Source organism: Uranotaenia lowii, chromosome 1, assembly GCF_029784155.1.
Source record: "Uranotaenia lowii strain MFRU-FL chromosome 1, ASM2978415v1, whole genome shotgun sequence".
NCBI classification, from domain to species: domain Eukaryota; kingdom Metazoa; phylum Arthropoda; class Insecta; order Diptera; family Culicidae; genus Uranotaenia; species Uranotaenia lowii.
Genome location: NC_073691.1, coordinates 43,018,428 through 43,044,216, shown reverse-complemented (window position 1 = coordinate 43,044,216; position 25,789 = coordinate 43,018,428). Strand labels below are relative to the sequence as shown.

Below are 25,789 nucleotides of genomic sequence, written 5' to 3'. Positions count from 1 at the left end.
TTAGAACTGTTAAATCAGTTGAATGAACGAAATTCTTACAAAATTTTGTTGAACAATCTGTTTCAGTTAGAATTTCTAAAAAACCCTTCACCTAGCCGAATTGCCGCATTTATAGAGGTTTACAAAAACTGAATAAAACAAAAGAAGAGGTGATATTTACAAAATTTGTAAGCAATGTTCTGTTAACAGATGAAGCTTAATGAAAATCGCAACAACGAAATATACCGTTAAGTCGCCATCTACAAAAAAAAACGGTATGAGATTTTTATTTACTGTTTTCTCCAATAAATCCTAAAACTTTCTTTTCTTTGAAAAATTTAGTCACATTCGAGAAATGTCTTCTTTTCAAAATATCTAACTAAACTTGATTATCAAACTAGCCCTTTTACCGCCCACTGGAAGAGGCAGTTGTGAAACTAATATTTTTGGCTTCGAGATGATGCATTTTCCTGCAAATTTAGTACAATTTCTAACAAAGTGCGTTGGTTGACATAATGATGATTCTTGACAAACAATCTCAATTATCCGAGTCTGTTTAGTAAGAATAGCTTAGCTTTTCCTGTTCTGTTGTTAAGTTATTTTTTCATAATTATGTTTTCGGTTAAACTTGGAACCATTTTTTGAATGTCGCACGTGTAATTGATTTTATCCATGGGTAAAATAAAACAAACGTGAATTCGTCACATCAAAATCAAAACATTAAATGAATTCACTCACACAGCCATACGATATTTGACATTCCATAAAACGACAAGAAAATAAAAATGACTTTCGTTTGCATCAAGATAGTACTGATCTTTTACCATTCAGAATTCGTATTGGTGGTGTGGAAAAGCATTGAAATCGATATATAAGTTTAGTTACAGCCAAATTATTTCTAATTTACTGGGCATCGGTTAAGGAACATTAAAATGACCCTTATTCAAAATTAACGTTTTATAAAGATTGGATTCATTTAGCAAATTAATAACTTTCGAAATATGGTTTTAACAAAACTTTGAATCAATGAATTTGATTGAATGTCAAAGGTGAAAAAAATTCGGAAAAAAAGAGAAATGGATTTGAAACATACTTTTTGAGATATTCCAAATTCAGTGCGGTTTTTCAACCATTTTTTTTTACGAATAAAAGATTTTTAAGTAGACATTTCTCACGCGCACTTGTTCTCGTGTACGGATTAAGATGAGGAAAAAAGTCTAAAAACATGGTCGCTTTTAAGGTTAATTTTCCAGTCCAGTCCAGAATTATGCCAAAATCTCGCGTGAGCTTTCATTACGTCGTATGAAACAAAATGTAAACAAACAGTTTTATTACGAGAAATAAAACATAAATTTACTTAAACTAGTAGCAACTTCTTTCCATTTAGAATGTTTGTAGCCTGGACAACATATTTTATATGTGAAATACAAATTTTGAAGATGTTTTGATAACTTTTGAAGCAAGTTTCTGTGAATTTTCAAGATATTTCATACGACGTAATGATAGCTCACGCGAAATGGTCATTACAGTTGTTTTTTGACATTTCTCACGCACATTTGAGCATGGAAAAATACCCAGTCGACAAACACGGTCGTTTCTGAGGTTATTTTTCCAAAAATTTATAAGTTTTATTGAAACTAGCAGCATTATATCACGAACACTTCCAGCGGCAAATAGGATTAAAGATCTTATCAATACATTCATCACATTTAAATATTATTCAATATATGTCAATAACTTATTTCACTCCTCAAACCTTTCTAGGTACGAGCCAAGAAACAGTTAAGATAAATTAGAATTCAAGTTTTTCAAGAATTTTTTTTTTATCTCAATCGATCAACAATCATTGTCAACAGTCTCTTATTATGATCCAGTAAATTAAAGTAAACAATTAACATTGAAGACAAAAACGATAATGAAAATATTTGAGATAGAATTTCAAATACTAATAGGTGATTCAATCAAGACGGTTTTCATTTGGCTTGTTAATTATCAGGTGTAATTTATTTTCTTGGTGAAGCACAGTAGTTTCACGATGCCCCGACAGATGGCGTATGATTCTGGGCGACTTGTAGTTGTCTGGATTCAAGCGCCACTGATCAGTCTGGGTATCTGGTGTCTGCGGTTTAACAAAGCCGAAGACAAAAAACAGAACAATCATGTTTGGGAAAAAAGGTAATTTATGCTACACAGTAAACGAAAATTACCGAGTTCGGTAATTTTTTTACCGAAATCCTAACATGTGTAAATCGTTAAACTGTTCGGTAAGTTTTTCGGTAAAAAATAAACGAACATCGGTAAATGAAGAATCGATTTACCGATGTTCGTTTATTTTTTACCGAAAAAACTACCGAACAGTTTAACGATTTACACATGTTAGGATTTCGGTAAAAAAATTACCGAACTCGGTAATTTTCATTTACTGTGTAGTCATTATAAATCCAAGACCAGATAACTTCAAAAACTTAACTTTTCCATATATTTTTTAAATAATTAAGTTGAAATTATTTTGAATTGCACAAGGAACAATCCCTGAAGGTTTAGATAAAATATTAGGACAAATTAGGAAAATAGATCAGTTTAAGCACTAGAATAAGAACAATTTCTAACGAGATTCTGAAAACTCATTATCTTAAATGAAATAAAAATTATGAACTGGTATTTTTATGTGAAAAATGATAAAAAAATGCAATCATGCAGTTGCTTCTTAGCAATTGTGTTTGATAACTACCTTTTCTAAGCGTTTTTATTTTTAAAACAGTGGTGTACGGACATTGTTTTTTTGTTCAGAGGATGTATACATCTATTTACATATATGTAAAAAAATCATCGCCTGAACGCATTACACCGCTTTTTCTCAAGCTCAATTTTATTTGAAAAAAGCAGTCAGTTTTTCAATTTTTGAAAAAAAATTCACAAACTTGATTGCCACAATCGGAATGCATGAGTACAATCGGAGTACAAAGTTCATCACGTAACTCCCATCGACCAAAAAAGGACCTGAAAACCGAATCAATATTAATGGACGGCTGCCAAAACAATTACCGGGAAAGGCAAATAGCACACCACTTCTGAGAGCAAATATGAAGAAAAAACTTCGTTTAAAAGCGAAAGTTTCACGGCCGCGTTTCGATTTCAATCAAAAGTTTAAACGTGGTGTTCATTGTTGCACCATGGGCTGTTGGAAGTTTTGAGGTTTATGATTTCGAAAAAATTTCTATGTTTTGTGATGGTAGCAATTTTTTGTACCGCTTTAATACACTTGATCACTGATGTATGTTAATTAATAAGTTACTTCTGCATGGGAATCACTGCCCATACAAAGTGTACCACTCCCGATCGTACACTGCAATGGCGCCACCTGATCTTCGGGGATCGTAAGCTGCCCAAATCTTCCCATCTCCGGTCGAAGAGATGGCCGTCACTGATCCGATCCTCGAAACCTGCACCAGCTTATGACCTCGCTCGGCCAGCTGGCTAACGATCTCTTCCGGAAGCGTCTTCTCGTAAAGCAGATCCATCGGAACAAGTCGGTGATGGACCCGGGGTGCTAGAAGGGTTTCCCGCAAAGGCTGGCCGCCTAACACATGCCTATAAATGACCTGTGCCGTTGAAGTAATCATCGAAGTTCCGCCGGCAGATCCGACCACTAGGCGCACGTGACCTGAATTGTCTACGACGATCGTTGGACAAGCCGATCTCATCGGACGCTTCTTGGGCTGAATTTGATTCGCGGCGGCATCGGTAAATTCAGTTAGCGCGTTGTTCAAAATGATACCGGTACGAGGAGACCTTAAGGTTGAACCGAAACTTAAAAGAAAGATTGGGAGAGGTTACTTTTATATGTTTGTGAAAGGTTTAGGAGATGGATTCTAAAATGAGGTACTTCTCATTGATGGAGCTCGTAACGGATACAGCATCGCCGTCTGGTGTTAGAACCGAAATGTGGGAAGAGTCCCGGTTTCTGACGGGTTCGTTGACTGCTCCGTAGTGCGCAGTGTCGTTAAAGGTGCGATCGTCCATGATTTGACGACGGATTTCATGGGCGTATTCTTCGTTTGTTAGGTTGCGAGATAATTGATGTAAGATTGGATGGAAATCAGGATCTCCAAGGTGAGAACTTGCACCAAAGGCAAATTTAAACGCTTCCACCATTCGATGCCACGAAGTGGCCTCGTCCAGAATAAGATCTTCGAAACTTTCAAGCACTTTTAGTATGTGAACGAGCAAAGGTCCTCCCTCTGGAAGATCCGGACTGTAAAGGGTTTTCTGTTCGGGTAAAGCCATCGATACAGGCTCGGACCATTTGACGCTGGTGAAATGACGCCATTAGTTTCTGGAATCCCACTTTCATCTAATTAAACTTACCTATACTCGGTGAAGTCCTCCTTTCTTAAAATACTTCCAAAAAGACTCAGGTCATCTATCAAATTAGCTAGTAAGGGTCCATTTTCCGAGTACAAAACGTATTCTCCGAGAGAGATGGAGTCTAAAGTTTCAGCTAGAACATGATCAGTAATGACCTCGCCTTCCGTCCAAACATCCTCACGATAGGGATTCACAAACCGTTCCCTCAGAGATGTTGAACTCAGTATGGTGTTCTTCATCTTCTTCAACCAAATCCCGAGATGATTTGTGACGTTGAAGCCATTCACACATAGTCGAATGCTCGGCTCGATCAACTTATTCCAAGGAAGTTTTCCGTAACGTTTATGAAGCTCCCAGTATCCCTTGACACTCCCCGGAACCCCCACGCTCAATGCCTTATAGCTCAGGCTATCTTCGTCAACTCCCTTCAACATATCCTTGTGGGCAGCCTTTGGGGCAACCGGTCTAGCGTCCAATACCTCAACCGTATCGCTCTCCTTATGATAGTAGGTCAGCACGAATCCACCACCCAGTCCGGAACTTTCCGGACAGGTCACAGCCTCACAAACCATCACCGCAATTGCCACGTCAGCCGCCGATCCTCCATCTCGAAGAATCTGTTCGCCAATGCCGGCACACTCCGGGGCATTGGAAGCCACCGCCCCTCGGAACACGGATCGCAGCTTATTGTGAAAAAGGAACGGAATCGTCAGAAGGATTGCAACAACCACAATCACTCCGATCAGAATGGCCAAAAACGGAACGTTTCTACAGCTGACACCGGATGGCATCACGAGGTCGTAGCTAGCAGCCAGGACGCCGATCAACTAAGGGAATGAGACTTGTTTTACAACTGAGCAATTACCAGGGTAGTTAGAGCTTTCTTATTTTATCGAACGTTGAACAATTGCTCAACATCGATGACGGCTAGCCAGCGCAATCGCTTGGAACTAATTGCTTATATTCGTTATTTTCTTTTGGCGGTGAAAATCTTTTAGCCATGCCACCAGGTTCTCGATAAGACGTTCTTATGCACATGGCGTCTATGAACAAAATTGAGAATTTGAGATTGAATTTTATTGCTGAGTTCATTAAAATGGGATCACAATTAATTTTATTGTTTTTAATGTACCTGTATATGTGATGATAATGGTATTAGAGTGAAGCCCTTAAATTTGTCAATTTATGATGACGTAGTATCATCATAAATTGACAAATTTTAGGACTTCACTCTACTACCATTAAATTCCTGTCTTTTTCAATTTTAAAAAAGATTAATTTAAGTTCAAACACCAAATTCATCAACAAAAGACTCAAAAGGGAGAGGAGAGTTCGCAGAACTTATGGTACTCTGTACAAGAGTCTCCAAATAATTCTGAAATATTCCTAAGGAGATCCAGTTGAATATTTGACGAATCTGTGAGGAGACTCTTAAAAATTCCAGATGGGGGTTTGGAGAGTTTTTGTAGGGAGTCTGGAAAACTCCTGAGGTTTCTATCTTGAAAGATCGTGGGTTGACTCTGGGGAGTTTTAGGACAATAAAGTGTTCCTTAGGGAACTCTTTAGGATATCTATGAAAATGTTCTATAGTTCCTCATTGAAATCTTGGAAGTCTCCAAGAAATTCTGAACAGTGCTCAAGAGTTTACTGGAGAATTTTAAAGAAGACTCTGGGAAGTTACTGAGGGACTTTGGAGAGCTACTGAGAGGACTCTGGAGAGTTACTGAGGAACTCTGGGGAGTTTCAAAAGGAACACTCTAGGATTTATGAACGAACTCTGGAGAGTTCCTGAGAGATATCTGGAGGGTTCCTAACTGTTCGTGAGATGACTCTGGGGAGTTTTACTAGTACCATAAAGTGTTCCTGAGGGAACTCTTGAGGATAACTAAGAAAATATTCTATTGTTCCTCAGGGGAATGTTGAGAGTTTCTAAGAAATTCTGCAGAGTTCTTAAAAGGATCCTGGAGAATTATTAAGAAGGACTCTGGAGAGCTACTGAGAGACTTTGGAGAGATACTGAGAGGACTCTGGAGAGCTACTGAGGGACTCTGAAAAGCTACTAAAAGACTCTGGTAAGGAACTGAGGGACTCTTGAGAGTTTTTGAGGGGCAACTCAAAAGTTTCTGAACGAACTCTGAAGAAACCCTGAGGGAAATTGGGAGACTTCCTAAGTGTTCGTGAGGAGACTTCGGGAAGTTATACAGGGCACCCTAAAGTGTTCCTAAGGGAACTCTTTAAAAAACTGAGAAATTTTCCGAAGGATTCTTCAAGGGAGTATTGAGAGTTGCTAAGGAATTCTGAAGCCTTCCTGAGAGAATTCTTTAAGTAGACTCTAGAAAGTTACTGAGAGACTCTGAAGAGTACTTGAGAGGACTCTGGAGAGTTTCTGAGGGGTCACTCAAGAGTTTTGGAAAGAACTCTTTTCCTGAGAAAATTCTGCAGAGTGGAGATTCCAAGAAAATTTTAAAAACTTCCCAAAGAGGCTCTGAAAAACCTGAAGACCTGGAGAATTCCTGAAAGAAATCGGGAGGGTTACTAAGTATTCGTGAGAAGACTCTTGGGAGTTTTACTGGGTACCCTAAAGTGTTCCTAAGGGAACTCTCGAGGATGTCTAAGAAAATATTTTATAGTTCCTCAGTGAAATCTTGAAGTTTCAAAGATATTCTGACGAATTTTTAAATAGACCTTGGAGGATAACTGAGGAATTTTGAAGAATTACTGAGAGGACTCTGAAGAGTTATTGAGGAACTCTGGAGAGTAATTGAGGAACTCTGGAGAGTTACTGATAGACTCTGGTAAGGAACTAATGGACTCTGGAGAGTTTCTTAGAGGACATTCAAGGGTTTATGCAAGAACTCTGGAAAATTCCTGAGGGGAATCGGGAGATTTCCTAAGTGTTCGTGAGGAGACTCTGGGAAGTTTTACAGGGTACCCTGAAGTTTTGGTAAGGAATCTTGAGGATAACTCAAAAAAATTAGAAAGATTCTTCAGGGGAATCTTGAGAGTTGCTTAGGAATTCTTTAGTGTTCTTGTGTTTTAAGTAGACTCTTTAAAGTTACTGAGGGACTCTGGAGAGTATCTGAAAGGACTCTGGAGAGTTTCTGAGGGAACACTCAAGAGTTTTGGAAAGAACTCTGGAAAATTCCTGAGGAAAATCTGGAGAGTTGAGTTCCCGAGGTAATTCTGAAAACTCCCCAAAAAGGCTCTGAAAAATTTCATATGACCGTTGGGAAACCTGGAAAATTCCTGAAATAAATCGAGGGAGTTCCTAAGTGTTCGTGAAAAGACTCTGGTGAGTTTTACAGGACATCCTGAAGTGTTCCTAGGGGAGCTCTTGAGGATCACTGAGTAATTTTCTTAAGGATTCATCAGGGGAATCTTGAGAGTTGCTGAGAAATTCTGAATTGTTCCTGAGATAACCCTGGAGATTTTTTAAGTAGACTCTAAAAAGTTTCTGAAGGTCTCTGGAGAGTGCCTGAGAGGACTCTGAGGAGTTCCTGAGGATACACTCAAGGGCTTCTGAAAGAATTTGGGAGAATTCCTGAGCAAAATCTTCAGAGTTCCTAAGGGAACCCTGCAAATTTCCCGGAGAAAATCTGAAAACTTGCCAAAGACGCTCTAAAAAAATTTTTATGACCGCTGGAATTCCTACTGAAACCTGTAGAAACTCTATAAAGATCTTGAGAGATATTTTGGGATTTCCTGAGGAGACTCTGATGAGTTTCTGAAGACACCCATAAGGACTCTTAAAAAAATTCTAATGGATTTCTCAGAGAAATCTTGAGTTATTAAGAGGTATTGTGAAGAATTTCTGAGAAGGCTCAGGAAAGTTTTTAAGGGGACACTCAGTAGTTTCCAAGAGGACTTTGAATAATGCCTGAGGAAAATCTGAGTTCCTGAACTCTGAAAGTATTTTACTGAGACTCAGGAAAATTACTGGTACGAGTTTGTAAAAATTTCGATAGACTTCCCAGAGAAAAAATTTAGAATTCATGAGTTGATTCGGCGAGTTTTACTGGGCATCCTGAAGTGTTCCTGAGAGAACTCTTGAGGATTTCTAGGAAATTTCAGGGGAATCTTGAGAATTTCTAAGGAATTCTAAAGTGTTCTAAAGAAGATCTTGAAGAATTTTTAAGCAAAACCTGGAGAGCTCCTGAGAGTTTCTGATGGGATAATCGAGAGTTTTTGGAAGAAATCTTGAGAATTCCTGGGGGAAATCTTGAGAGTTTCTATGAGAACCCAATCGAGCTCTGTTGAATACTGTTAACTTTCTAAGAAGACTCCGAAAAATAAAAATGACCGTTTTGAAAGATTTCTCATGGAAATCTTGAGAGCTCCTGATGAGACTCAAGAATGTTTTTGGGAGACTCTGAAGAGTTACTGAGATTTCTATTTTGGAAGTTTGTGGGTTGACTCTGGAGAGTTTTACTGGGTACCCTAAAGTGTTTATAAAGGAATCCAAGATAAGGTTCCATAGTTCTTCAGTAAAATCTTGGAAGTTTCTAAGGAATTCTGAAGAGTTCCTAAAAAGATCCTAGAGAATTTTTAGTAGACTTTGGAAGGTAAATAAGGGACTTCGGAGTTAATTGGAGGACTCTGGAGAGTTATTGAAGGACTCTGGATAGATCCGAGGAACTCTCATGAGGAACTCTGGAGAGTTTCTGAGGAGACACTCAAGAGTTTCTGAACGAACTCTGTAGAATTCCTGAGACAAATCAGGAGAGTTCCTAAGTGTTTGTGAGGAGACTCTAGAGAGTTTTTCAGGGCAACCTGAAGTGTTCCTAAGGGAACTTTTGAGAATAACTGAGATATTTTCCGAAGGATTTTTCAGGGGAATTTTGAGAGTTTCTAAGGAATTCTTAAGTGTTCATGAGAGAACCCTACAGGTTTTTTTAAGTAAACTCTGGAAAGTAGGGGGACTAAGAACAAATCCTTAGAGAACTCTTTTATGTTTCTGAGGAGACTCTGAAAACTTCCTAAACAGGATCTGAAACTTCCATATTATAACCGTTGGGAGATATCTAGAAACCTGCAGAGAGTTCTTGAGAGATATCTTGAGAGTTCCTGAGGAGACTGTAGGGAGTTTCTGAAGACACCCGTCAGGACTCATAAGAAAATTTTAAAGGTTTTCTTTGAGAAATCTATGGTTATTAAGAAGTACTGTGAAGAGTTTCTGGGAGGACTCTTGAAAGTTTCAGAGGGGACACTCTGGAGGGGAGAAAAATCTGGAGGAACCCCGATCAGTTCCTTAACTCTGAAAAACATTCTAATGAGACACTTGAAAGTTACTGGTGGGGGTTTGAAGAGTTTTTGAGAGAATCCTGGGAGAAATCTTGAAAGTTCATTAGTTTACTCTGGGGAGTTTTACTGGGCATCCTGAAATGTTCCTAAGGGAACCCCATAGGGTTCCCAAGGAAATTCCGAAAATTTCCTGAAGAGGATCTAAAAAAGAATCCTTATGACCGTTGGGAAAGTTTCTACAGATATTCCAGAAAATTCTTGAGAGATATCTTGAGAGTTCCTGAGGAGACACTGGGGAGTTCCTAAAGACACCCTTAAGGACTTACAAGAAAATTCTGAAGGTTTTCTCAGAGTAATCTTGTGTTTTTAAGAGGTATTGCGAAGAGTTTCTGAGAGGAATCTGTTGAGTTTCTGAGTGGACATTCAGTAGTTGCTTTGGCTTTGGAGAATGCTTAAGGAAAATCTGGGGGAACCCCGTTTAGTTCCTAAAATCTGAAAAACATTGTAATGAGACTCTGGAAAATTACTGGTGGAGGTTTGGAGTTTTCGAGAGCCTCTTAGTAGGAGTTTTCCTGGGAAGTGGGCACTCTGAAGTGTTCTTGAGGAAACTCTAGAGAATACCTAAGAAATTTAATGAAGTATTCCTCAGGGGAATCTTGAAAGTTTCTTAGGAATTCTGAAGAGTTCTAAAGAGAACCTTGGAGATTTTTAAAGCAGACCCTAGATAGCTCCTGAGAGGACATTGGAGGGTTTTTGATGGGAAACTAGAGAGTTTTGGGATGGACTCTGAAGAATTCCTGGGGGAAATCTGGTGAGTTCCTAAGAGAACCCCGTTGAGCTATATTGAACACTGAAAATTTTCTTAGGAGACTCTGAAAAAAAAATCAAAATGCCGTCTCAGATTTTTTAAGAGACTCTGCAAAGTTCCTGAGAAAAATTTTGGGAGAGGAAAATTCTGTAGAATTCCTCAGTGAAATCTTGAGAGTTTCGGAGGAGACTCAAGAATGTTTCTGAGGGACTTTGAAAAGATTCTGACAGGACTTTCGTGTGTTTGTCAAGAGACTCCCAAAGGTTTCTATAGAAGACACACGGAAGTTTCTGAATGGTTTCTGGTGAATTCTGAAGAAAATCCGGAGAATTCCACAGGAAACTAAATAGATTTCCTGAGGAATGAATCTAAAACCATCTAAGGACACTCTGAAAACTTCCTTAAGTAGGGGAAAGGTTTCCTAAATGGGCCTATCGGGTTAAATGACCCTACGGCTGTTTGATGAAACGGCTGACTAGACAGCTTATCTGACAAATGCATTTTGAGGATGATTCGCTTAGAACATAAGACAAGAAAGAATTTTGTGAATTTACAAACTCAAAAAAATTTAAAAAATCGTAAAAGGTTTTGAAACATGTTGATGTAATATTTCGACTTTTAAAAATTATACGTAAAGAAGCTTAAAACAAAAACTAGGATGGTTTTTGTTTCTTACTCAAATGAACTTAAGAAATGAAACATATTCCAGCTTTTGTGAAGGTTTAAAAATGATTATATAGTGGAATAATAGAGTGTTTTTGTATGCCCCCATCATGTTTGTAAAATGCCTCCATCCTAAAATAACAGGTTAAATAGAATAAATAAATGATTTTTATCATTGAAACTTCAAATCTAAGCTCTAAATAACATCTTAAGAGAGAATTGACGATCTAAAAACATATTTGATAATGTTTTTCTCATGAATGAACTACCTCCATAGTATAACAACCCTAACTTTTGTTTTATTCCATAAAATAATAATATACATAGATTTTTATGAAACTTCAGCTTTGTCGTACGGAAATTATTACTTTCTAGCAGTTTCAATGAAATTATACGAAAATATTGTCCAAAAACAGAAATTTTGTTCAAAACATAAATAGGCGCATTTAGCCCGCACAGTTTGAGGTTCGGCATTTTAGACAACACTTATAATAAAATCATTTTCTTGGAAACAGAAGAAAATTTTAACATAAAAATTACTCCAATGTATAGAAAACAGATGCCTGCACACGTGTATATAGCTTTTGTACATATATTCAATGTGATATTTGATAAAATCAGTGTTCTGCTTAATAGGCGCATATAGCCCGCTCCTCCCCTAACTGTGACGGATGTTTTTGTTGCCTTTGACAATTAGTCACTGAAATCTCTTTAAAAATTTCCTTGGCGATAACAAACCTTTTTTCATTGGGTGAGCTGTAATATGCATTTGGTCATTACCTGGACGTTAATGGCGACATACCACTGCATGATTTTTTGCTGTTGTTACTATTGAGCACTGGAGAGTGGAAAGCAGACATTTTTTTCCATTTGGAAGAAAAAATTGTAATGTCTCAATTTGTTTCCTGTTACAAAACTCTACTTCAAATTCAACGTCATCGTCTTTACCTTGATGACGGTTTCGCTCGATAGCCACCTTCCTGTGACTCGTTTGACGACATCCTCACTGCGATGACCTTCACCTTGATCTGACTCTATGAATTCCTCGATGCAAAGGAACCGGATTGAAGACCTTCCGACCCAAAACCTTGATCAGCCCAGCTTTTTCAGTTCGACGACCTTTCACGATAGCTGCTACAATTTTCCAGTGGAATCTCGACAGAACGACCTTCCACGGATAAAAAAATCTCAGGAATGTTAAAATACATTTTGAACTTGACTCATCTTCAGTGCCTTCCAGTCCAACGACCTCCACCTGCTCCGGTCCCATGACCTTCTAATACAATGGCTTCGGATCGAAGACCTTTCCGTGGCTCTGGTAGATGACCTTCCTTTGGCCCAATGAACTTCCAATACGGGTTCAACACTGATGACCTTTCGGTGACCCTAGCTCGACAATCATGCATGTTACCTGATCCAACGATCTTCCAAAGCAATTTCTACGGTTGATGATCTTCGAGAGCCAGACGACTTCTTCGTGTCTCTAGGGTTCCTAGTTTGACGACCTTTCACGATTCTAGTAACGACGATCTTCCAGTGAATAACCGAATCGATCCACAACCACAACCTTGTTTGGAACCTGATCCGACGAGCTTCTTGGCGCTTTCCACGGTATCAGTCCGATGACCTACTAGTTGCTCCAAACTCAACAATCTTTCGAAGCATTCTTAGTCCGATGACCTTCCTGTGCCTGAACAGACTTAATGCAGTGGATATCGGTTTCGGACCTTCGCGACTCCGAATCTCCCCGGCAATTGAGGAAAATATCTAATCGGGAAGACATTACGAACGTGTGATAGTTCCCCAATCATGGAAATCCTTGAAGTGTTCTAATCTTCGCTCTAAAACATGTGAAGAAATAGACCCTACTGTAAAAACCTGGAAAGCCACCAGAAGAACAATCCACGTATGAAGGTATGCTCTCAATAGCTTAGTTGATTAGCAAAATAAGGATCTCGGTACATTTCTGAAGAGCTACTTCCAAAATTGTCGGATAAAATGCTTATAAGACCAACAAGGAGATAAAGGCATTGAAATTTCCAAGGGGTGTTCCATGCGGGTTGATATTTGATCTGATCCTTTTGAACATCAAGTAGGTACGATCAGTTTTTCGGTACACACCTTCAATTAGAAGTCCTATTGGTAAGATTCGTAGCCGACAATATTCTCCTAGTGGCAGACTCCATAATGGATGAAGTGCAGCTACGTGCCACCGAAGCTTTCGAGGTAGTGGAGAGTTGGCGCAATCTTGTACGAATATCATCCGAGTTTTTTCATCAATGCGGTTAAACATCCAATAGATCTCGCTATGAAAACAGAAGTTCTGCAGGGCTAGGAGATAGGTTTCCAATCCAGGACAAGCGACTTCTGATCGTTATGCGTCTCGCTAGGTGAATCAGATCTCGAGTCTTTTTTTTTTTTTTCAGGGATTTTCATCCTATTGGATGATTCATCCCAATCTCGAGTCTTTTAGAAGAGAGGTCAGACCTTAGTTTATTATGAGAAGAGCTCGGACGTTGATTCGTTAGAAGAGAGGTCAGACCTAGAATAAATGAGCATATGCTGAAGCTGACCTCAGATATTCATAACGTGGATTTTAGGGGATAAATATATGTATGTGGGTATATCATGACTCGAGCTGTTTTACTCATGGAGTAACAAATTCATCGAGAGTATCCTCAATGAGAACCTCGGAACTTGAGACTTCACAGCACAGATCCTGCCAGTACTATTGAGGTTATGATTTCGAAGCATATGAAGACTAGTTCTGGGCTTTGACAGTTTGTTATTCGCAATACATTATAAGTAAACCTTAGGGATGTTTAAATTGATAGTTAAGATTCAAACAAAAGAATTTTACTTCTTGTATTAGTGGAGTAAAAGTAGTGAACACTAGTGTAAGTCGTTTACAATTGCACCACGACCGCTCCTCCAGGTCTCCTGGGGTCGAACGCCGCAGTTACTCGTCCGTCTCGTTCCCTAGCAACGGCCGTCATCGTGGCCACATAATCCGGTATCTTCAGCTTGTGCCCTCGGGCTGTTAAACCTTCAACGATGTCCTTTCCCAACGTGTTCTCGTACTGAAGTTCCATTGGAGCTAGCTGATGATGTATCCGAGGATCTGCCATCGAGCTTTGCAAATCCTGCCCGAAGAATCGACTCCGGAGGATGATCAACAAGGTCGAAGTTGTGATCTTGGTTCCACCTGCCCCACCGACGATTAGTCGAACGTCTCCCTGCTCGTCGACCACTATTGTTGGGGACATGGACGAAAGAGGTCGCTTTCCTGCAGCGATGTAGTTGGCTGGAGATGCCGGAACCCCGAAAATGTTTATGACGCCTGGGGTTGAGAAATCGTCCATCTCACCGTTAGGGATTATCCCAGTTTGAGCAGATATAATGTGAGCTCCAAAGCTGTAACGAAAAACATCTCTTAGACACCACCTCTTTAAAAAACAATCACTCAATCTGCACTAACTAGTCATTGACGGTGCTGGTAACGGCGATGGCATCTCCGTTCGGTTCTAAAACTGAAATATGTGCCGTTCCATGGTCTTCCGGCTGCGAGAAATCGGCTCCGTAGAACTTGTAGTCTTCAGACGTGTGCGAGTCATTGATTTTGGACCTAATATACCGAGCGTAGTTTTTGCTAGTTAAATTCCGTACAAGTTCTTCAATCCCAGGGACAAATGCTGGATCGCCCAGGCGAGTACGGATTCCGTAGGCGTGTTTGAAGGTTTCAACGATTCGGTGCCAGGTTATGGGATCATCCCTGTGGAGGTCAGGATAGCCCTCGAGAATATTCAGCATGTGAATCAGAATTGTTCCTCCACCAGGAAGCGCCGCACTGTAGGCCGTATCGTTGTGGATTTTAGCGGACACTGGAGCCTTCCATTGAGGTCTAAAGAATGAAAAAAAAAATTGAAATGATTAAAACCAACTTCAAAATTAAAAAATCTTAATGTCTGAGACCAAAAAATATTACAAAAAATGACAAAAATGACAAAAATTCAAAAATGACAAAAATGACAAAAATGACAAAAATGACAAAAATGACAAAAATGACAAAAATGACAAAAATGACAAAAATGACAAAAATGACAAAAATGACAAAAATGACAAAAATGACAAAAATGACAAAAATGACAAAAATGACAAAAATGACAAAAATGACAAAAATGACAAAAATGACAAAAATGACAAAAATGACAAAAATGACAAAAATGACAAAAATGACAAAAATGACAAAAATGACAAAAATGACAAAAATGACAAAAATGACAAAAATGACAAAAATGACAAAAATGACAAAAATGACAAAAATGACAAAAATGACAAAAATGACAAAAATGACAAAAATGACAAAAATGACAAAAATGACAAAAATGACAAAAATGACAAAAATGACAAAAATGACAAAAATGACAAAAATGACAAAAATGACAAAAATGACAAAAATGACAAAAATGACAAAAATGACAAAAATGACAAAAATGACAAAAATGACAAAAATGACAAAAATGACAAAAATGACAAAAATGACAAAAATGACAAAAATGACAAAAATGACAAAAATGACAAAAATGACAAAAATGACAAAAATGACAAAAATGACAAAAATGACAAAAATGACAAAAATGACAAAAATGACAAAAATGACAAAAATGACAAAAATGACAAAAATGACAAAAATGACAAAAATGACAAAAATGACAAAAATGACAAAAATGACAAAAATGACAAAAATGACAAAAATGACAAAAATGACAAAAATGACAAAAATGACAAAAATGACAAAAATGACAAAAATGACAAAAATGACAAAAATGACAAAAATGACAAAAATGACAAAAATGACAAAAATGACAAAAATGACAAAAATGACAAAAATGACAAAAATGACAAAAATGACAAAAATGACAAAAATGACAAAAATGACAAAAATGACAAAAATGACAAAAATGACAAAAATGACAAAAATGACAAAAATGACAAAAATGACAAAAATGACAAAAATGACAAAAATGACAAAAATGACAAAAATGACAAAAATGACAAAAATGACAAAAATGACAAAAATGACAAAAATGACAAAAATGACAAAAATGACAAAAATGACAAAAATGACAAAAATGACAAAAATGACAAAAATGACAAAAATGACAAAAATGACAAAAATGACAAAAATGACAAAAATGACAAAAATGACAAAAATGACAAAAATGACAAAAATGACAAAAATGACAAAAATGACAAAAATGACAAAAATGACAAAAATGACAAAAATGACAAAAATGACAAAAATGACAAAAATGACAAAAATGACAAAAATGACAAAAATGACAAAAATGACAAAAATGACAAAAATGACAAAAATGACAAAAATGACAAAAATGACAAAAATGACAAAAATGACAAAAATGACAAAAATGACAAAAATGACAAAAATGACAAAAATGACAAAAATGACAAAAATGACAAAAATGACAAAAATGACAAAAATGACAAAAATGACAAAAATGACAAAAATGACAAAAATGACAAAAATGACAAAAATGACAAAAATGACAAAAATGACAAAAATGACAAAAATGACAAAAATGACAAAAATGACAAAAATGACAAAAATGACAAAAATGACAAAAATGACAAAAATGACAAAAATGACAAAAATGACAAAAATGACAAAAATGACAAAAATGACAAAAATGACAAAAATGACAAAAATGACAAAAATGACAAAAATGACAAAAATGACAAAAATGACAAAAATGACAAAAATGACAAAAATGACAAAAATGACAAAAATGACAAAAATGACAAAAATGACAAAAATGACAAAAATGACAAAAATGACAAAAATGACAAAAATGACAAAAATGACAAAAATGACAAAAATGACAAAAATGACAAAAATGACAAAAATGACAAAAATGACAAAAATGACAAAAATGACAAAAATGACAAAAATGACAAAAATGACAAAAATGACAAAAATGACAAAAATGACAAAAATGACAAAAATGACAAAAATGACAAAAATGACAAAAATGACAAAAATGACAAAAATGACAAAAATGACAAAAATGACAAAAATGACAAAAATGACAAAAATGACAAAAATGACAAAAATGACAAAAATGACAAAAATGACAAAAATGACAAAAATGACAAAAATGACAAAAATGACAAAAATGACAAAAATGACAAAAATGACAAAAATGACAAAAATGACAAAAATGACAAAAATGACAAAAATGACAAAAATGACAAAAATGACAAAAATGACAAAAATGACAAAAATGACAAAAATGACAAAAATGACAAAAATGACAAAAATGACAAAAATGACAAAAATGACAAAAATGACAAAAATGACAAAAATGACAAAAATGACAAAAATGACAAAAATGACAAAAATGACAAAAATGACAAAAATGACAAAAATGACAAAAATGACAAAAATGACAAAAATGACAAAAATGACAAAAATGACAAAAAATGACAAAAATGACAAAAATGACAAAAATGACAAAAATGACAAAAATGACAAAAATGACAAAAATGACAAAAATGACAAAAATGACAAAAATGACAAAAATGACAAAAATGACAAAAATGACAAAAATGACAAAAATGACAAAAATGACAAAAATGACAAAAATGACAAAAAATGACAAAAATGACAAAAATGACAAAAATGACAAAAATGACAAAAATGACAAAAATGACAAAAATGACAAAAATGACAAAAATGACAAAAATGACAAAAATGACAAAAATGACAAAAATGACAAAAATGACAAAAATGACAAAAATGACAAAAATGACAAAAATGACAAAAATGACAAAAATGACAAAAATGACAAAAATGACAAAAATGACAAAAATGACAAAAATGACAAAAATGACAAAAATGACAAAAATGACAAAAATGACAAAAATGACAAAAATGACAAAAATGACAAAAATGACAAAAATGACAAAATGACAAAAATGACAAAAATGACAAAAATGACAAAAATGACAAAAATGACAAAAATGACAAAAATGACAAAAATGACAAAAATGACAAAAATGACAAAAATGACAAAAATGACAAAAATGACAAAAATGACAAAAATGACAAAAATGACAAAAATGACAAAAATGACAAAAATGACAAAAATGACAAAAATGACAAAAATGACAAAAATGACAAAATGACAAAAATGACAAAAATGACAAAAATGACAAAAATGACAAAAATGACAAAAATGACAAAAATGACAAAAATGACAAAAATGACAAAAATGACAAAAATGACAAAAATGACAAAAATGACAAAAATGACAAAAATGACAAAAATGACAAAAATGACAAAAATGACAAAAATGACAAAAATGACAAAAATGACAAAAATGACAAAAATGACAAAAATGACAAAAATGACAAAAATGACAAAAATGACAAAAATGACAAAAATGACAAAAATGACAAAAATGACAAAAATGACAAAAATGACAAAAATGACAAAAATGACAAAAATGACAAAAATGACAAAAATGACAAAAATGACAAAAATGACAAAAATGACAAAAATGACAAAAATGACAAAAATGACAAAAATGACAAAAATGACAAAAATGACAAAAATGACAAAAATGACAAAAATGACAAAAATGACAAAAATGACAAAAATGACAAAAATGACAAAAATGACAAAAATGACAAAAATGACAAAATGACAAAAATGACAAAAATGACAAAAATGACAAAAATGACAAAAATGACAAAAATGACAAAAATTACAAAAATGACAAAAATGACAAAAATGACAAAAATGACAAAAATGACAAAAATGACAAAAATGACAAAAATGACAAAAATGACAAAAATGACAAAAATGACAAAAATGACAAAAATGACAAAATGACAAAAATGACAAAAATGACAAAAATGACAAAAATGACAAAAATGACAAAAATGACAAAAATGACAAAAATGACAAAAATGACAAAAATGACAAAAATGACAAAAATGACAAAAATGACAAAAATGACAAAAATGACAAAAATGACAAAAATGACAAAAATGACAAAAATGACAAAAATGACAAAAATGACAAAAATGACAAAAATGACAAAAATGACAAAAATGACAAAAATGACAAAAATGACAAAAATGACAAAAATGACAAAAATGACAAAAATGACAAAAATGACAAAAATGACAAAAATGACAAAAATGACAAAAATGACAAAAATGACAAAAATGACAAAAATGACAAAAATGACAAAAATGACAAAAATGACAAAAATGACAAAAATGACAAAAATGACAAAAATGACAAAAATGACAAAAATGACAAAAATGACAAAAATGACAAAATGACAAAAATGACAAAAATGACAAAAATGACAAAAATGACAAAAATGACAAAAAATGACAAAAATGACAAAAATGACAAAAATGACAAAAATGACGAAAATGACAAAAATGACGAAAAATGACAAAAATGACAAAAATGACAAAAATGACAAAAATGACAAAAATGACAAAAATGACAAAAATGACAAAAATGACAAAAATGACAAAAATGACAAAAATGACAAAAATGACAAAAATGACAAAAATGACAAAAATGACAAAAATGACAAAAATGACAAAAATGACAAAAATGACAAAAATGACAAAAATGACAAAAATGACAAAAATGACAAAAATGACAAAAATGACAAAAATGACAAAAATGACAAAAATGACAAAAATGACAAAAATGACAAAAATGACAAAAATGACAAAAATGACAAAAATGACAAAAATGACAAAAATGACAAAAATGACAAAAATGACAAAAATGACAAAAATGACAAAAATGACAAAAATGACAAAAATGACAAAAATGACAAAAATGACAAAAATGACAAAAATGACAAAAATGACAAAAATGACAAAAATGACAAAAATGACAAAAATGACAAAAATGACAAAAATGACAAAAATGACAAAAATGACAAAAATGACAAAAATGACAAAAATGACAAAAATGACAAAAATGACAAAAATGACAAAAATGACAAAAATGACAAAAATGACAAAAATGACAAAAATGACGAAAATGACAAAAATGACAAAAATGACAAAAATGACAAAAATGACAAAAATGACAAAAATGACAAAAATGACAAAAATGACAAAAATGACAAAAATGACAAAAATGACAAAAATGACAAAAATGACAAAAATGACAAAAATGACAAAAATGACAAAAATGACAAAAATGACAAAAATGACAAAAATGACAAAAATGACAAAAATGACAAAAATGACAAAAATGACAAAAATGACAAAAATGACAAAAATGACAAAAATGACAAAAATGACAAAAATGACAAAAATGACAAAAATGACAAAAATGAAAAAATGGCAAAAATGACAAAAATGACAAAAATGACAAAAATGGCAAAAATGACAAAAATGACAAAAATGACAAAAATAAAAAAAATTACAAAAATTACAAAAATTACAAAAATTTCAAAAACTACAAAAATTACAAAAATTACAAAAATAACAAAAATAACAAATATTACAAAAATTACAAAAATTACAAAAATGACAAAAATTACAAAAATTACAAAATTTGCAAATATTACAAAAATTACAAAAGTTACAAAAATGACAAAAATGACAAAAATTACAAAAATTACAAAAAATTACAAAAATTACAAAAATAACAAAAATTACAAAAATTACAAAAATTACAAATATTACAAAAATTAAAAAATTACAAAAATAACAAAAATAACAAAAATTACAAAAATTACAAAAATGACAAAAATTACAAAAATAACAATAATAACAAAAATTACAAAATTTACAAAAATAACAAATATTACAAAAATTACAAAAATTACAAAATTCACAAAAACTACAAAAATGACAAAAATTACAAAAATTACAAAAATTAAAAAATTTACAAAAATTATATAAATTACAAATATTACAAAAATGACAAAAATTACGAAATTTACAAAAATTACAAAAATTATAAAAATTACAAAAATTACAAAAATAATGAAAACAAGCAACAATAACAAAAATTTCAAAAATTTCATAAATTACAAAAATTACAAAAATGACAAAAATTACAAAAATTACAAAAATTATAAAAATTACTAAAATGACAAAAATTACAAAAATTACAAAAATTACAAAAATTACAAAAATTACAAAAATTACAAAAATTACAAAAATTACAAAAATTACAAAAATTACAAAAATTACAAAAATTTCAAAAATTACATAAATTACAAAAATTACAAAAATTACAAAAATTACAAAAATTACAAAAATTACAAAAATTACAAAAATTACAAAAATTACAAAAATTACAAAAATTACAAAAAAACAAAAATTACAAAAATTAAAAATGTAACAAAAATTACAAAAATTTCAAAAATTACAAAATAACAAAAATTACAAAAATTACAAAAATTACAAAAATTACAAAAATTACAAAAATTACAAAAATTACAAAAATTACAAAAATTACAAAAATTACAAAAATTACAAAAATTACAAAAATTACAAAAATTACAAAAATGACAAAAATTACAAAAATTACAAAAATTACAAAAATTACAAAAATTACAAAAATTACAAAAATTACAAAAATTACAAAAATTACAAAAATTACAAAAATTACAAAAATTACAAAAATTACAAAAATTACAAAAATTACAAAAATTACAAAAATTACAAAAATTACAAAAATTACAAAAATAACAAAAATGACAAAAATTACAAAAATTTCAAAAATTACAAAAATTACAAAAATTACAAAAATTACAAAAATTACAAAAATTACAAAAATTACAAAAATGACAAAAATGACAAAAATGACAAAAATGACAAAAATGACAAAAATGACAAAAATGACAAAAATGACAAAAATGACAAAAATGACAAAAATGACAAAAATGACAAAAATGACAAAAATGACAAAAATGACAAAAATGACAAAAATGACAAAAATGACAAAAATGACAAAAATGACAAAAATGACAAAAATGACAAAAATGACAAAAATGACAAAAATGACAAAAATGACAAAAATGACAAAAATGACAAAAATGACAAAAATGACAAAAATGACAAAAATGACAAAAATGACAAAAATGACAAAAATGACAAAAATGACAAAAATGACAAAAATGACAAAAATGACAAAAATGACAAAAATGACAAAAATGACAAAAATGACAAAAATGACAAAAATGACAAAAATGACAAAAATGACAAAAATGACAAAAATGACAAAAATGACAAAAATGACAAAAATGACAAAAATGACAAAAATGACAAAAATGACAAAAATGACAAAAATGACAAAAATGACAAAAATGACAAAAATGACAAAAATGACAAAAATGACAAAAATGACAAAAATGACAAAAATGACAAAAATGGCAAAAATGACAAAAATGACAAAAATGACAAAAATGACAAAAATGACAAAAATGACAAAAATGACAAAAATGACAAAAATGACAAAAATGACAAAAATGACAAAAATGACAAAAATGACAAAAATGACAAAAATGACAAAAATGACAAAAATGACAAAAATGACAAAAATTACAAAAATGACAAAAATGACAAAAATGACAAAAATGACAAAAATGACAAAAATGACAAAAATGACAAAAATGACAAAAATGACAAAAATGACAAAAATGACAAAAATGACAAAAATGACAAAAATGACAAAAATGACAAAAATGACAAAAATGACAAAAATGACAAAAATGACAAAAATGACAAAAATGACAAAAATGACAAAAATGACAAAAATGACAAAAATGACAAAAATGACAAAAATGACAAAAATGACAAAAATGACAAAAATGACAAAAATGACAAAAATGAAAAAAAATGACAAAAATGACAAAAATGACAAAAATGACAAAAATGACAAAAATGACAAAAATGACAAAAATGACAAAAATGACAAAAATGACAAAAATGACAAAAATGACAAAAATGACAAAAATGACAAAAATGACAAAAATGACAAAAATGACAAAAATGACAAAAATGACAAAAATGACAAAAATGACAAAAATGACAAAAATGACAAAAATGACAAAAATGACAAAAATGACAAAAATGACAAAAATGACAAAAATGACAAAAATGACAAAAATGACAAAAATGACAAAAATGACAAAAATGACAAAAATGACAAAAATGACAAAAATGACAAAAATGACAAAAATGACAAAAATGACAAAAATGACAAAAATGACAAAAATGACAAAAATGACAAAAATGACAAAAATGACAAAAATGACAAAAATGACAAAAATGACAAAAATGACAAAAATGACAAAAATGACAAAAATGACAAAAATGACAAAAATGACAAAAATGACAAAAATGACAAAAATGACAAAAATGACAAAAATGACAAAAATGACAAAAATGACAAAAATGACAAAAATGACAAAAATGACAAAAATGACAAAAATGACAAAAATGACAAAAATGACAAAAATGACAAAAATGACAAAAATGACAAAAATGACAAAAATGACAAAAATGACAAAAATGACAAAAGTGACAAAAATGACAAAAATGACAAAAATGACAAAAATGACAAAAATGACAAAAATGACAAAAATGACAAAAAATGACAAAAATGACAAAAATGACAAAAATGACAAAAATGACAAAAATGACAAAAATGACAAAAATGACAAAAATGACAAAAATGACAAAAATGACAAAAATGACAAAAATGACAAAAATGACAAAAATGACAAAAATGACAAAAATGACAAAAATGACAAAAATGACAAAAATGACAAAAATGACAAAAATGACAAAAATGACAAAAATGACAAAAATGACAAAAATGACAAAAATGACAAAAATGACAAAAATGACAAAAATGACAAAAATGACAAAAATGACAAAAATGACAAAAATGACAAAAATGACAAAAATGACAAAAATGACGAAAATGACAAAAATGACAAAAATGACAAAAATGACAAAAATGACAAAAATGACAAAAATGACAAAAATGACAAAAATGACAAAAATGACAAAAATGACAAAAATGACAAAAATGACAAAAATGACAAAAATGACAAAAATGACAAAAATGACGAAAATGACAAAAATGACAAAAATTACAAAAATTACAAAAATGACAAAAATGACAAAAATGACAAAAATGACAAAAATGACAAAAATGACAAAAATGACAAAAATGACAAAAATGACAAAAATGACAAAAATGACAAAAATGACAAAAATGACAAAAATGACAAAAATGACAAAAATGACAAAAATGACAAAAATGACAAAAATGACAAAAATGACAAAAATGACAAAAATGACAAAAATGACAAAAATGACAAAAATGACAAAAATGACAAAAATGACAAAAATGACAAAAATGACAAAAATGACAAAAATGACAAAAATGACAAAAATGACAAAAAAGACAAAAATGACAAAAATGACAAAAATGACAAAAATGACAAAAATGACAAAAATGACAAAAATGACAAAAATGACAAAAATGACAAAAATGACAAAAATGACAAAAATGACAAAAATGACAAAAATGACAAAAATGACAAAAATGACAAAAATGACAAAAATGACAAAAATGACAAAAATGACAAAAATGACAAAAATGACAAAAATGACAAAAATGACAAAAATGACAAAAATGACAAAAATGACAAAAATGACAAAAATGACAAAAATGACAAAAATGACAAAAATGACAAAAATGACAAAAATGACAAAAATGACAAAAATGACAAAAATGACAAAAATGACAAAAATGACAAAAATGACAAAAATGACAAAAATGACAAAAATGACAAAAATGACAAAAATGACAAAAATGACAAAAATGACAAAAATGACAAAAATGACAAAAATGACAAAAATGACAAAAATGACAAAAATGACAAAAATGACAAAAATGACAAAAATGACAAAAATGACAAAAATGACAAAAATGACAAAAATGACAAAAATGACAAAAATGACAAAAATGACAAAAATGACAAAAATGACAAAAATGACAAAAATGACAAAAATGACAAAAATGACAAAAATGACAAAAATGACAAAAATGACAAAAATGACAAAAATGACAAATATGACAAAAATGACAAAAATGACAAAAATGACAAAAATGACAAAAATGACAAAAATGACAAAAATGACAAAAATGACAAAAATGACAAAAATGACAAAAATGACAAAAATGACAAAAATGACAAAAATGACAAAAATGACAAAAATGACAAAAATGACAAAAATGACAAAAATGACAAAAATGACAAAAATGACAAAAATGACAAAAATGACAAAAATGACAAAAAATGAGAAAAATGACGAAAATGACGAAAATGACAAAAATGACAAAAATGACAAAAATGACAAAAATGACAAAAATGACAAAAATGACAAAAATGACAAAAATGACAAAAATGACAAAAATGACAAAAATGACAAAAATGACAAAAATGACAAAAATGACAAAAATGACAAAAATGACAAAAATGACAAAAATGACAAAAATGACAAAAATGACAAAAATGACAAAAATGACAAAAATGACAAAAATGACAAAAATGACAAAAATGACAAAAATGACAAAAATGACAAAAATGACAAAAATGACAAAAATGACAAAAATGACAAAAATGACAAAAATGA

The 25,789-nt window shown here is 31.6% G+C and overlaps 2 protein-coding genes across 2 annotated transcripts in view; both read right to left on the bottom strand.

Moving 5' to 3' along the window:
• Window positions 1–3,198: 3,198 nt before the first annotated feature.
• On the bottom strand, window positions 3,199–5,193 carry LOC129739773 (glutathione hydrolase 1 proenzyme-like). The gene is made up of 3 exons (XM_055731290.1): window positions 4,348–5,193; window positions 3,866–4,291; window positions 3,199–3,789 (listed from the first exon to the last, which is right to left on the bottom strand). The coding sequence occupies exons 1-3, from the start codon at window positions 5,136–5,138 to the stop codon at window positions 3,288–3,290; spliced, it is 1,719 nt and encodes a 572-aa protein (XP_055587265.1). The 5' UTR covers window positions 5,139–5,193; the 3' UTR covers window positions 3,199–3,287.
• An 8,641-nt stretch (window positions 5,194–13,834) lies between these two features.
• LOC129759556 (scoloptoxin SSD20-like) overlaps window positions 13,835–25,789 on the bottom strand; it is a 14,833-nt gene continuing 2,878 nt past the window's right edge. The window contains exons 2-3 of the mRNA XM_055757030.1: window positions 14,538–14,960; window positions 13,835–14,473 (exon numbers count right to left, since the gene is read on the bottom strand). Of these exons, the coding sequence (XP_055613005.1) occupies window positions 13,966–14,473; window positions 14,538–14,960 (931 nt within the window). The 3' untranslated portion in view covers window positions 13,835–13,965. The remainder of the gene's footprint in view (window positions 14,474–14,537; window positions 14,961–25,789) is intronic.

What these genes read in the sequence shown, in the direction of transcription:
- LOC129739773 (XM_055731290.1), bottom strand. Translation starts at nt 5,138, where the DNA reads ATGCCATCCGGTGTCAGCTGTAGAAACGTTCCGTTTTTGGCCATTCTG. An exon ending in GAGGACTTCACCGAGTATAG is followed by an intron (nt 4,292 to 4,347) that starts GTAAGTTTAATT and finishes TCATTTCACCAG; the next exon opens with CGTCAAATGGTCCGAGCCTG. An exon ending in ACGAGCTCCATCAATGAGAA is followed by an intron (nt 3,790 to 3,865) that starts GTACCTCATTTT and finishes CTTTCTTTTAAG; the next exon opens with TTTCGGTTCAACCTTAAGGT.